Source organism: Grus americana, chromosome 18 (assembly GCF_028858705.1).
Source record: "Grus americana isolate bGruAme1 chromosome 18, bGruAme1.mat, whole genome shotgun sequence".
NCBI lineage: Eukaryota > Metazoa > Chordata > Aves > Gruiformes > Gruidae > Grus > Grus americana.
This window is the reverse complement of record NC_072869.1, coordinates 9872383-9886088: the sequence shown is the minus strand read 5'-3', so window position 1 is coordinate 9886088 and position 13706 is coordinate 9872383. Positions and strand designations below refer to the sequence as shown.

The 13706-nt window shown below is 41.8% G+C and overlaps 1 protein-coding gene across 2 annotated transcripts; it reads left to right on the top strand.

Moving 5' to 3' along the window:
• The first annotated feature begins 629 nt into the window (after window positions 1-629).
• LOC129214616 (cytochrome b-245 chaperone 1) lies at window positions 630-13663 on the top strand. Of its 2 annotated transcripts, XR_008579755.1 has the most exons (9): window positions 630-783; window positions 3629-3755; window positions 4905-4946; window positions 6220-6293; window positions 7323-7419; window positions 8674-8818; window positions 9390-9925; window positions 12179-12506; window positions 12587-13663. XR_008579755.1 is itself a non-coding variant. In XM_054846554.1 (7 exons), the coding sequence occupies exons 2-7, from the start codon at window positions 3671-3673 to the stop codon at window positions 9517-9519; spliced, it is 573 nt and encodes a 190-aa protein (XP_054702529.1). In that variant the 5' UTR covers window positions 630-783; window positions 3629-3670; the 3' UTR covers window positions 9520-13663. The 2 variants fall into 2 exon arrangements, 1 of the variants encoding a protein (XP_054702529.1); XM_054846554.1 differs by having other exon boundaries at window positions 9390-13663.
• Window positions 13664-13706: the final 43 nt, after the last annotated feature.

The window sequence follows — 13706 nt, the reverse complement described above, 5'->3', positions numbered from 1 at the left end:
TGACAAATCACTTGCAAACCTCACCACGGCCACCTGCCCATACAACACAGACATGAGGTACTAGCAAGTAATGGCTACCACACAGCATGTGCACTGTATCATAGCCACCAAGTGTGGAGTATACACCAGCTGCCATCAAGAGGCCAGATGGTAGCTATAGGCACCAGGGCCAGCCAGGCATGGGGGGCAGCCAAGAGAAGCTCCCCATTACAGAGGGACTCCATTCACCCTTCCTGGCCTTTCAGCCTGAAGCAGCAACAGCCCCACCAGACCATGTTGTGTAAGGGGCCATATCCACCTCACCCAGAGCAGGCCTAGCAAACCACCACCAACTGTGCCTAGTAAAGCTCTTCCACACACCTAACCTCCCCCTACAACGTTTTGCTTCCCTCTTCTACCAACGCATGAATTTTTCTTGCTCTTTTTTAAACGCAATTAAAGCCATATAACCTGAGGAAACATCAACACTCTTAAAACAGCAACCACACGCCTAGCTACCATCTTTACTACGGGCAGCATACCGCCATCTTGGGCGAGGTTCTTCCTTTCCCACTCACACGCCTGCCAGCGCGGAGAGGTGGTTTATTTACCCACCCCTTCGCCCTCACCCAAAATGGCCGCTGCGGCATCGATCCTTCTTAAGCCGGGCGCCGCGCCCGCGCGCCCTAGTGGCTACTCTGGTTATGCTCTATGGTTTGGGGTGGCGGAGCTGCAGGAAGCGGAGGTGCCGGGCGTCCCATTCAAAGCGCGTCCGTGCGGGTGTGCTGCTGCGCGCCCGGGCAGGTACAGGCGGCTGAAGGGGTGTCGGGGCGGGCTGAGGTACAGAGGGAAGGTGCGGTGGGGGGGATGAACGACTGCGGTGCGGGCCCGGCGAGCAGGAGCCCCCGTGGAGAGCCGCGCTGCACCGCCCCTCAGGGAGCCGTGGGCTGCCCGCCCTGGGCCCCGCGGGCTGCCGCCGCTCGGGAAGGCGCCTGAGGAGCGGGACGCGGGCGGTGGCGTCGGCCAGGAGCGTGCTCCGCCGTCAGCCCGACTGAGGTGCGGCGGGGGCCGCTGCGGGCCAGTCCCCGCTAAAGGTCGTGTGTTACCCACGCGTAGGGGGTGAAAACCCGAGGGTTGCTGTGGCTCCGGCAGCATGCTGCGGTTCCCTTCCCGAACTGGATGCTCAGTGAGGGGGAGGCCGGGTAGTGCGTGGGCCTCCCGGGGGAGGCAGGTGCGGGACCCGGAGGTGAGGAAAGCCCCGCCCGGGGTTTGGGCCTGACACCGGCCCCTGCTGCGCCTCCCAGGTGCTGCCTGGGGTGGCTCCTGGCAGCTCACCGCGCCGCAGGGCTTGGAGGATGTGTACGAGTGTTTATCTTGGTGCTGAACATGAGTTTCACGGCAAACCCAACAGATTCGAGCAGAATTAACAACCCCAAAATACATATATCTCTCTCTATAATCATAAAATTGTCATAGTAAAACTTCTATGTTCACTTAAAGGCATGTTTATAACTTATTTTATTAAGTGTAACTTTAAGAAGCTGCTTTGGTGCTTTTTATTCCTGGAGGTAGCTATCCTGCAAGCAGCTGCCTCAGAGATGATGCCATTGACTTCGAGTGTCCAACATTAAGCTGACACTGGCATTTGCATGATTTGACTTTGCTGAATGAATATGGGGGGGAAGATATTGAAGTTTGCATTAATGGATTTGACTGGTACATATGTGAATTATCTTTTAAGTAGGGTGTGTTGTTTGTGAAATACAGCCAGGTTTCTGCAGAGATGTTTATGTATTTAACATCTTATTGACTTTTTTAAGTTATGGGCAGGAGAAGGCTTTGTACGTGCAGAAATATTTTCCAGTGTATTGGGAGCAACTCACAGGAGTCATTTGAAAATTAAGATTTGATGCTTGACATCCGGAGGAGATGGAGTGTGTCTTATGCATAAGTGGTTTTGTCTCAGTTTCAGATTCTCTTAGATGTGTTGCTAAGAGATTAAAATCAAAGTCATATGTGCTTTTTATTTAACTGAAAAGACTCAGCTAAATCTACTTTATTAAATGGGGGGGGGGGTGGTAAATCCCCTGGAACTTTGTATATAAACTAGCCAGTCTGTACAGAATTGCGGGAGCATCATGTAGTACCTAGGAACAGCCAGATAACTAGAGGACTAAAAATTGCATACTTTTCTTCTGTAAGAACCTGGATGTGCTTGGGCCTACTCTCTTTAAGTGTTTTTCATGGTTATTAAATAACCCATTGAGTGTTCGGCATTCTTCTGGAAGCCTGTTATCATGGGCAGCTAAAAACAGCTTGATGCCAGCCTCCTACAAACTGAGTCTGTGGGCAGAAGAGTTGGGGATTGAATGATTAAAATACCAAGTCAATAGAAGGAGTTGGTGCTTATTTTCTTCAACAGTAAGCAAGCTGTTTAATGCTCCTGCGGTCTGCAGAATGCTTCACAGATACTGAGCTTCGTCATGCTAATCAGAAAAGTAGCTATCTTTTTTAGAAATCCTTTTTGGGGAAGTCTGCTTAAAACCCCCTACCTTAAGTGGTGTCAAGGTTGTTGCACAAGAGCAAAATGGAAGATACCCTTGATTAAGACCAGCTAATGTTATGACACAATGCTTAGCATGTGTATTCATTTCCCATTTACTTTTACTGGATTGTGGTCCTCATAATAACAGCATGCATCTCTGCTTACTTGTGCAGGAGAAGCAGTAAGCTGCTTGTCCTTTCTCTGGTGACAATTCTAAAAGATCAGCCGGGTCCTTGTATGCCTCTTGTATCTCGTACAAATCAGTCTTTATGCTTGTGCTGACAGTATTAGTGTAGGATTGGTTTTTGCACTGGAGCTCACAATCGTGCCAGAATTCAAACAATTTTATGCTGTAAATAGTAAAAACATTCTGAAAATGCTGCAATGGGATTGCCCAGCTCATACTGGTTTTAATTAGTACCTGTCTTTTTTAATCTGTACTGTTACTTTCTGTCTAGGTTGAAGGCATGGTCGTCCTGGGGAGAGACAAACATACTGGTTGGAAACTCCTGGGTTTTTCCTTGAGTTGTCTTGAAAAATGGGAATGCCAGAGAGGGCTTTGTGACTCTGGCACTCTGGCTAGGCTGAGGCTGTAACCCTTGCAGGTCTGTCCTCGGGGATGGAGGGACCCATCATCTGTGGTGCAGAAGGCTGTGCTGTCCTGCTTCAGCTACCAGGCTGGTCCCTCACAGCAGCCTTGGCACTTAGCAGGAGAGATGCTGTCAAATAACTTTATATTGCTCTTGCTGCTTTATTTGTTTGAAGTGCTGCATGAATGGACAACAACGTTGTTCCAGGTTCTTGTTTTTCACATTTTCTCCAGGAATCTGGTTGTGATAGAAAGGAAAAGACTTTTACCCCCAAAATGAGAAGTTTCTTGAAGAGTTCAGATTCCTGTTGTTATGCAAGTGTCCACATGACAGTTTTTCTTTGCAGCTTTTTTAAAGTGTGTATATTGCTCTTGTGAGAAAAAGACTATGTTCTTACCCTGGATGTCCTTCAAAGTCTAGATTAAGACTTGATAAGTCCTGACAAATGCTAAGAAGGGAGAGTGTTGGAGTCAGCAATGATTTTAAATTCTTACTTATCTTTTTGTCTGTTGAGGTTTCATGAGTCAGACTGGGCTGCTGAGACTTTCTTCTGAAGATGTACATGTTGGTTGAACACCGTACAAGTTCCTATCTTCATCTGAAGAGGTCACCTGGCATCCGATCTTGGTCTCTCTTTGTTGGTAAGACCATAATATTCCTCCGTTTATTTCAGAACTTGCTTTAAGGGAAAGGGAACACAGAATAAATTCCTGAAAGAGCCTCTAACAAGAGATGCCTGTCTTTCAGGCATTTTTCTTTCAAGAAGAAGAATCATCATGCTTTCAACTTCTCCTTTAGCGTAGCCACTAAATGAGTCTGAAGTCTCCTCCTCAGTGTGGTACCTTCACTGTGAGACTGATAATTTTTCAATCTGTCATCTGCAGAACCTCAGAGGCTCATGGACAGAATTTTAAAGGAGCCCCGAGTTTATTGTATGCTATGTAGCAGTATAAATGTGAAACTTCTGAAGGGGATACATACTTACATTGAAAAACATCTAGGTTTTCAGAAATGGAAAAATCTGCAGTGAGGCGATGCTGGGGTTAGATCTTGTGTGTGGTTGACAGTGAGCTCTTAACGGCACTGTGGGTATGAAATAGGAAGTTATACAGGATGTTCTGAAAGGCATCTGTTTTTAAACACCACTGAATATGCAGAAAAAAAATAAATGGAGTGGTACTTCTTAGGACCACACAGAGAGCTGGTGGGGAAAATGTGGCTCATCCTGCTTTCCAGCTCAGTAGATTCCATGGCAGTAACACTACAATGTTGTCACTGCTTTCAGTGATGTCATCTTGTCAAACTCATTGAGACAAGATCTCTGCAGTTGTGCTCTGGGGCATGAGGCACTTTTCTACTGCTTCCTCCTCAATGGGAGAAAGGAGCTGGCAGCTTCTGACACAGTCTCATTGCAGAAGTTTTCTTTTGGCTCCACAGAGCACTTAGAGGGGAAAAATAACCGCTGTAGTGCTTATGTTAGCATGCTCAAAGTTGTACTGCGCTTGAGAGGAAGTATGGTGTAATGGTTAGTTTGAGAGTCCCTCTGAAGTTTTGTTCCTGATTCTGTCATGACTTTTTATTTCTGGCCTCAGCCCCTGTGCTCTTTGGTGTCTGTGCAGAATGGTTCAGAGTAAATTAACTAACTCTTTCATGTAATGATCAATGTTGCAATCACATTTGTGCCTATTTTGAAAATAGATGAACTTGTGAATATTCATATGTTTTTCATCAGATCATTTTAGATGGTTTGAGCTGCTTGTTTGTCCTAATTCTCTCTCCTCTTATTCTAGGAATAGCCTCCATAGGTTTGGCTGCTGCTTATTATAGTGCAGGTAATGGCCTATCCCTTTTTTAAGAATTGTTTATTTCATGTTGATTTGTTTTTCATGCTGATGACTCCTCTCTGCAGCTTCTGTCTGTCCTTAGAAAGAAGGCAGTATAGGTACCTATCACACTTTGTGGTGTGAATATTAAAATCCAATAACAGTTGTTGCCAGTGTATGACTTACTGTGCTTTAATGCTCTATTTCTTACTCAGCCTCCCTTTCCATTTGCAAGAGTAATTTTAATGAAGATATTTAGTACTTTGTGGCATTTTGTACTTTCAGTGTATTTTATAAATGTGATTAGCTGGTCCTCACAGCTCTCCTGAGAAGACATATAATGATTGTTTGCCACCATAATGAAATGATTACCTTGCCTTTGATGGAAGTACTCTCTTTCTCTGGAAACTGTTAACTCATCACTGTCAGAAATTACTCATAAAAACACCTTTAGAGAACAGCCAGCTACTGCTGCTTTCTTTCCTCCCCCTGCAATCAAGCAGACGGCACCAAATGCCAGGTATCCTTCCATCTATGGAATTTATCCTGCAGGCTGTCCTTTTGCTGCATTATGTTAACATCAAAATTTAAAACTTAATAGTCTGTATATACTACCAATATAATCAATGTATTTTTTATTTTAAGAGCAAAGTCCAGTGAAACGTGCTTGAGACTCCAGCTATATCAGCCTTTTTTTCTTAAAACATTGCAACAAAGTTTTCTGAAACAATACTGAGCACAGTTCTACTTTGCTTTCAGTAAAAGCCTGAGTAAGCAAATTGCTTAGGCTGCTGTATGTAAACATTTCCAGGACATAAAATGCAAATGTTTGTTTGTCAAGAGGGCTGACTGCTTCCTTTTATGAAGAAACATGTTTGCTTCAGTGAATTTCCATTGTCCCTCACCCTTGTCCTCTGCAGCACAAATATTTGGTAGTTGAGAGTTTTGTCGATGCCTTTTAAGATGCTTTTGCTTTTAGGGAAGAGAAAGATATGTAGTGATGTTACAACCTTGCCAATAATACATACACTTATAATTCTGCATGGTTTGGAGCCCAGTGTAGATGGAGTCTTTGAAAAATATGGGAAGAGTTTCTGTGTTTTTATCCTGGGAGAGAGCTGTAAAATAGCTTGCATTATAATTAAAGGCAACAATGTTGTATTGAAGAAACCTTTTTTCTTTTGTTGCCTTTAAAGGGAGCATGTTGCTTTTAAAACTAACTGTTTCAATACCAAATAAGGAAGAAAAACCCTAAATTTGTGCTTTTTTTTGCATTGTTCAGACAGCTTGGCATGGAAGCTCTTTTATATGGCTGGGTGTTTCTTTGTGGCAGCACAGAATCTGGAGCAGTGGGAGGTAAGATGCTGAACTCGGGAAGTGAGGTTGTACTAGTGTAGGAATGGTTGGCAGATGCTGATTTCAGCAGCGCTCTGCACTTGCTCGGTCCAAACAGACAAGTTATGCTTCTGGTTTTGAGGAAACCCCTCAGGGCTGCTAAACTAGCACTAGAATTAGGGCAATAATTCTTTCACTACACAAGCATGAAAATATGAAGCTACACATAAGTGTTTTTTAAGGGGAGATTTGCCCCAAACTGTTTTTGTGGCTTTCTCTCCCTCTCTTATAGAAGAGGGAAGAAGAACAGCACATTCAGCTGCTACAAACGTGATTTTGTACTTACTGTTCCAGCTAATGACAGAACAACCATTAAATAGGGTAGCTCCAACCTTCTGGGCTACTCTGCTGTTTTCTACTGGGAAAAGAGTGGTGTTTGAATTGGTTTATAATCTTGTGGATGTTGATTTCTTGGGAGTTGGACTGAGAGCAATAACCCATTGTGTAGGCTTGTCACCTTACTGACTGGAGTTGTTACTAGAATAAGCAACCCACACATATGAGATGTCCTCTTTTCATCGATTGAAAAATCATCTGATTTTTAAATCTAGTGTAAGCCTGGCCCATATAGCACAACACTAAAATTTAGTGACTGTGGTAGTGAAAAGTGTAACTAGCACTTATGTTCACTGTCTGCCTACACTGTAGACCAAACACATACACCAAAAGTGAAAATTACAGGAGTTCCAAGTAAGTGTTCAAACTTGATTCCAGGCAGAGTTTTTATTATACAAGGAATGTGGCAAGAGGGGCAATGAAATGTGCTTTAACTTCTAGAAGTAACACAGGAGATACGGTGAAGTCTCTGTTAAAGCCAAGAGCAAGATTGTGATTATTGCAGTCTAATAATAGAGGAATGTCTCTAAAATAGCTATGTATTTTCCTGTGTTACCAAGATTATTTTCCCATATAACTTTTTATTTGACTTTGAAGCATAGCTACTGATGGTGGTTTTAAGAAAATCTTGATTTTTGTTTTTCAATTTTACAGGAAGCTGTATTTGATAAGAACAGGGGAACAGTCTGCCTAAAAACATTCAGTCTTTACAAAAAACTACTGACCTTCTCAAAAGGAGGCAATGAACAAGGTGAGAAAGTATCTGTGGTAGCAAATGTGGTGGGCAGACAGGAGTGCATGCATGCCATTTAATAAGCTTCTCTGGAGTTCTGGACTCAAATTAGTCACATCTGTTTCCAGATCTGTTTTGTTCCCAAGCTGCAGATGTAATAATTTGCTTCTTGGAACCCGAATGCTTTTTCAGGTTAGGGTGCTGAATGCATCTTGTTATTTTAACCCAAGTTAACTAGGTTTACACATTACTTTCCATAATGGTCTTAGCCATTCCTTTGGGATGTTAACGTGCAAGTTTGTATTTCCCTTGGTTAGCCTGCTTTGCAGCTGGGACTGGTGAAAAACTTACACTTTGGATCCAGGACTTGAGATTTCTATATTCTAATGTGGTTTCGGTAGCAGGCAAATCTTTAGATATATGGAAGCAGGCACATTATATCTTGCAGATATATAATATGCATTTAAACCAGCATATTCAGTAGGCTCAGCTTAATGCAGTGTCTCATTTCTTTTGAGCTTTCCTGTCAGAGTAACAGAAGTTGAAGTATAGTATGTGATGTGATTGAGTCCGTGTGAGACAGGAGCTCCATTGCAAACTAAAGTAGGGCACTCTTCAGTGTCAGACATTTTTATTCTACTTGCTAGTCTAAATCAAACCAACTCTGAATATGCTTAGAAAACTGACAAAACTTGGAATGTCCTTAAGTTGGATTGGTTTTTAAACAGTTGATTCTGGAGATGGAAGATAAGAGAAGTGGAGAGGAGGATGTTTAGTGTTTCTGAACTTTTCTTTAGGGTATGTTTAGATAGATGTTGGGGAGCTAAGCACATCTCTTCCTGAGGGGTTATTTGGTAATATCTGTTTCAAGTACTGTTGATGTGGGGAAGCAGAGATCAGCATTTGCTCTGAACAGTTAAATCTTTGAGTATTTGTTCAACGTCACTAAACTTAACACCTGTTTGCCTACTCTGTACAGAAAAATAGCCTTAAAGTGGGAAATTTAAGTAATAAACTAATGGTCCCCAGTTCCTGGGAGGCAGTGTATATTGTGCCTTAGGGCCTATACCAGCTAGTACGTGCTGTAGTCTCTCCTTGTTTGTTTTGCCTGAATAGCTCAGCAGTTGTTTGCTACTGCAGGACTGCCCTGGTTGTATGGGATCAAAGCAGTAGTGCTCAAGAGCATGGAGTCTCAGTCACCAAGTAGCTAGTAGCAGTGCTGTAATTACTGTCGTGCTAATAGACTACTCTGCTTTCCACATCTGTTTACAGTAGTGGCTCTGCTGCATGAGATCCGAGATGTGAACGTGGAAGAGGAGACTGTGCGGTATTTTGGGAAGGGTTACCTGGTTGTGCTACGATTTGTCACTGGATTTTCACACCCTCTGACTCAGAGCGCAGTGTTGGGCTGTAGAAGGTACAGTGTGGACTTTTTTAGTTAGAATGTGTAAGGTGGGAAATGCCAGTCACATGGGTCAGGAATTGCCAACCATTGAGACTCCTTAGTTCCATTTTCGTACTTACTGATATGCCTTGTGGAATTTGGTTTAAGTTTTTTAAACCCTTTAATGCTTTCAGCTGCAGACATTTAGGTAATTTTTCCCATTAGGATACTCATCATATTTAGATATTTAAGATACCTTTAGTGCTCCATGACTGTTGCAGTCACCTTCACTAGTTTGGCTGTACAGTGACAGAGGGGATTAATTCTATTTTTGCAAACATTCAGTGTATTTATCAATTAACAGAGGATTTGTTTTAAGCATCGATAAGAAGGAATCTTGCAACAGGGACTGCGGGAAAAGGATTGATACGTTCTGATGTGGAAGCAATGGTTTGGCTTGATATGCCTTCACAAGTGGGGTGCTGTCAGTCATACTCTGCCATATGTTGACTTGCCCTTCAAACCGTTATTCTCAAGAATAAGTGCCTGTTCTTGTCAACACCACAATTCCACTAACTCTTACATTGTTTCTTCCTTTCCACAGTGATGTGGAAGCAGTTGCCAAACTCATTACTAGTTTTCTGGAGCTGGACAGAGTAGAGAGCCAACAAGATCTCTCGCAGAGCAGTGAAACGGAGGCTAGTGATGCTGATGAACCACAGGATAAATATTAATAGTCATCATGAGCTGAAGAAAGCAAATGCTTTCAAACATCTGGAAAATATACTTGATCATCCATCAAAAAAGAAATCCCTCACAATCTTGACCTGAGCATTTCTCTACATGTGCATTTACAATGGGAGTAGTCTGTCTTAGGGCACCTTTTTTAGTGCTAAACTGCTTCAAGATCCACATTCCCAGTATTGCTGTTGTAGAGTCCAAAGCAAATTTTCTTTTATTTGCTCCTTTGATTTAGTTTGTGCATGTGGACATTGCTGGCTTTTGAACTTTGTCAGCTCATCAAACTTGTCTAGGAATAGTTATTTATTAATGAATTCGTTTGAAATCATTTATTGCGTTCCCATTAATGAAGTGGAGATACAGATGTAAACTTCCACTTACTGCAAACATCTGCTGCAGGTACAGTATACGAAATGTAAGAGCTGAATTTGTAAGTCATAACATGATGCTTTGAGGTTTTTCTTGAAGTGTTTTAAGTGACTGAATATATTGCTAAATTGGTTTTAAGCAGCTTAATATATGCAATTAGGAGATGCAGGATAGTGGCATTTTTATATTCTCTACTACTGACTTGCTGTTACATAGATACCAGTGGAAATTAACCTTTGAGCGACTGTCTTGGAGTTGGAAACAAGAGGCTGATCAACTTGTTACACTGTATTCTCTTGGACTTGCCAAGGAGCCATAAATAGTAAACAAAAAATGATCATGCTGATCATTCAACATCTTTGGGATGTTCTAGCTTAATCCTGTTCTGCTTAACTTCTGGGCGTAGACTATCCCAAGATAGAATAACCTTTTCTAGACCTCAACACTTACTATTTTAACTGTGTATTTAGAAAGGATGAAAAGCACATCTGTTACTTTAGGTAGGGAGAAGACTGATGTCAAACAACATGGCAGCCTAGATTTGTTTTGTATGTTCTCACTTGAAATGATACCGAAGTGCTAAATAATAACTTAGTTTTTTTTAAGGTAGCTGGAGTAGATCCAATGTTTGACTTGCACCCACATTTTACTCCAGGTGTGTGTAGTGTCCTCTGTTCTGACCAATGGTTTCACAAATGGTTAAAATAGGAATTTTCGAAGATTTTTTTTTTGAAGTAAAAGCTACCTCTGTTAGTCAACATGTTCTGTCTAGAATTAAAATTTCCTCATGCCTACATCAAGAAGTCCATACAAGAAAAAAGTTGTAAAGAGCTGAAAGTTCCTTCAACACGCTAAAACAGCTTGTATTAAAGTTCATTGGGCTTTATTTAAGAATTGTATAGTGGCAAGACCTGAATTAGAAAATATTTAACACAGGTACTTCTAGGAGATCTGAACGGGGTACAGGGTAACTGTGTGGTCTGCTTTCACATTTGGCTGGCAGTAAATGTCTTCTGGCAGCAGTTTCTTCAGGACTTAAAAGAATCTGCATTCTTCTTTCAAAGCACTCTACCTCTACAGAAGAGAATGCTGTGAAAAGATTTCAGCAGAAGCTATGTCCTGTTGTGTGTTCCAGCTAATCTGAAACTAAGCCCGTACTTATCTGACCAAAGAACAGGTTCTATTAAGATTTCACTTCCGGCCATTTAGATCTCGGACTTGAGCTGTGAGACAAATGTGCTCTTCCTGTCAGTTTGAAAGGGTCATCAAACTAGCAGGGAGATAGCTGTTGGTGCAGCTTGACTGCAGCACAGAACTGTGTCTGTTACTAGTCAATAAGAAAAGAAACTTGTAATCCCATCAGGTATCAAAGCAGACCTCTGCCAATAGATGTGCTTGTGAAATCCTCTGATTTGGCGGGTTCATCATGTGGCTTTCAATCTCTACCTCACATCGCTGGAATTGGGAAGCTGCTATGTATGAATGTGGGAAATTAGGTTGCAGGCAATTAGCTAAATTTGGCCTTTATTCTGAAGCACAGCTGTAAGCTAAGAATAATCATCAAACCTGTTTAAAAAAAAAAAATTATTGCAGGATGTAACACTTTGGAGAGATGTTCATTTAAATGCACTCTAATATATACCCTAGGTAACATGCCCAATCTCATTCTCCTCTCTCCAAAATTAATTTGGAGAACTTTTTTTTCCCCACTGTGTGAAATGACTGTCAAGTGTTTTAAGGACTTCCAGTAAGAAATACTGAAAAAACTAGAGTATTTAATGCTGTAATGTAAGCAAAAGGGCTCAACATGCAGATACCCACTGTTCTGTAGGCAGGATATTCAGCGGGAGTACCTGGTGCAGATGTGCACTGCATTTCTGAGCCCACACATTTCACTGTGGATGAAACGGGACAAAACTGCCTGCACTCAATCTATACTGAGTTTCTTTTGTATTTCCATGAGAGCTAACATTCCATGTCAGATACAAACCACACTGGTTTTCCAGTTAAAAATCAGCTTTAAAACGGTACATCTCATGCTGCATCATGTGTCCTGATTCTGCGGAGCTCTTTTGTGCATCTAGCTTGCTGTACATTCTTGATGTTAGTAATGTATATACTTACAGACTATGCAGTATCATTATACAAAGACTAAAACACTGTAAGGAACATTCAGAATCCCTGGAAAGGGGAATGGCCTATAGTAAGGCATAATGTAGCTTGAAATTAATTCTGTGGAGTAAGTTGCGTTTTGAGCTGATTCCAGTGATTATCTCTTTAAAGATGTTCTCTAGCGTTCCCTTCCCACCTCAGTGTCCTGCTGATGGTCGGCTGGAGAGGGATGACTGCTGCCACGCACTCTGCACCTAGGAGGAATGTTTTGACTCCTCAGCCTTTCCTGTAGAACAGCTGGTGTAATCCTCTCGTGCAGTGTCCATTTTGTGTTTGGCGGCTCTGTTGCCGTACAAACTCCTACAGCTTCAATTGGGAACCACTGTGAAGGGGGACTGAGTAAATTCTTCATGTGCCGCAGGTTCTGCCTGTGGGCTGTACGTTGGGCACTGCTGGGTGATGTACAACTGGGAGTTTGTGTCACTGACCTACAGCGCAGGTAAAGGGTGTCACAACTTGGCTCTTGGCTGCTGTACATGAATGTGTATCACAGGCTGACATGTATTTCTCTTGATCCAGGTTTTGACCTTCTCGTCTTCAAAAAACTATTTGTCTTTTGTACTTGGAAGACATACGCAGATGTTCATGTTTTGCAGTAATTGTGCATGGAAAATTAATTTGCAAATCACCATTAGCATGGATTTGGTTATGGCAGTGCCTGTGGGCTCCTCAGAGATGTGGTGCAGCTTGAAGGGGCTGTTGAGAACAGCAGGTGCTAACTCAGGACAGGTTCTGTTCTTCCCTTTCCACTAGTCCTTTCTCTGATCCTCTTTTCTTGCCACTTTTCACCACTTTGCTGAAGGCTTTTTTTGGATAGCTTTCCTCACTTCTCTTGGGCCTTACGTGTGCCTGATATAAAGTGGCTTGTACTAAAAGGAATGATGTGAAAGGCTAGTTTTGCTTAGGAAATTAGATACTCCTAGAAGAGTATTAGAGATGTATTTGTTAAGATTTTTGCATTTTGGGCTGTCTAATAACTTGAGACTAGCAAGCTGTAGTTTGACTTACAAATGATTTAAAAGCCTGCATAAAAATCTTAAGTTAGATCTAACCCCTTCCTCCATAAGCCAACACTTTCTATTGTGTCCTTTAATATAACCGTATCCTAAGTGCCATTTGGCAGATGCTTCGGCTTAAACTTGAGTAGCACATTTGAAATTATTTGCATGTAACTTCATGGCCTTAGCTGTCCTAGTGAACAAAAGCTAGACTGCATGTTGTAGAAAGGGAAAAGGTTGCATAATCTAAGCTATAATCTAATACTCTGATATTTCACACAATGAGATATTGCAGTAATAGGATCAATTGTGCAAGTCTCAAAGAAAATCCAAGTATTTATACTGTCTAGCTGGGATCTTGACTCTTGTGCTGTATTTATGAAGTTACGCAGATACCAAAACCTAAGCTGGCTTACATAGTAAATAAAGAGTGCTAGTTCTGACACTGTAGTAATTGCTGAGAGGCGCAAAAATACTTCTGGAAACGTTTAGAAATTGCTTTTCTACTTTAAAATTGCAAGTAGAATTTCAGCAAAGCCTTGTATACTGTCTTTTTTTAAAAAAAAAATCCATTGATAAAATCAACTTTGATAACTTGTTTTGTGTCATTGTAGTCTTTTTTTAATTGCTTTTATTTAAAA

Excerpts from the sequence above, each read along its gene's own strand:
- LOC129214616 (XM_054846554.1), top strand. The coding sequence starts at position 3,671 with ATGTACATGTTGGTTGAACACCGTACAAGTTCCTATCTTCATCTGAAG. Across the intron at positions 3,756-4,904 it reads ATCTTGGTCTCTCTTTGTTG|GAATAGCCTCCATAGGTTTG; the intron begins GTAAGACCATAA and ends CTCTTATTCTAG. Across the intron at positions 6,294-7,322 it reads AGAATCTGGAGCAGTGGGAG|GAAGCTGTATTTGATAAGAA; the intron begins GTAAGATGCTGA and ends TCAATTTTACAG.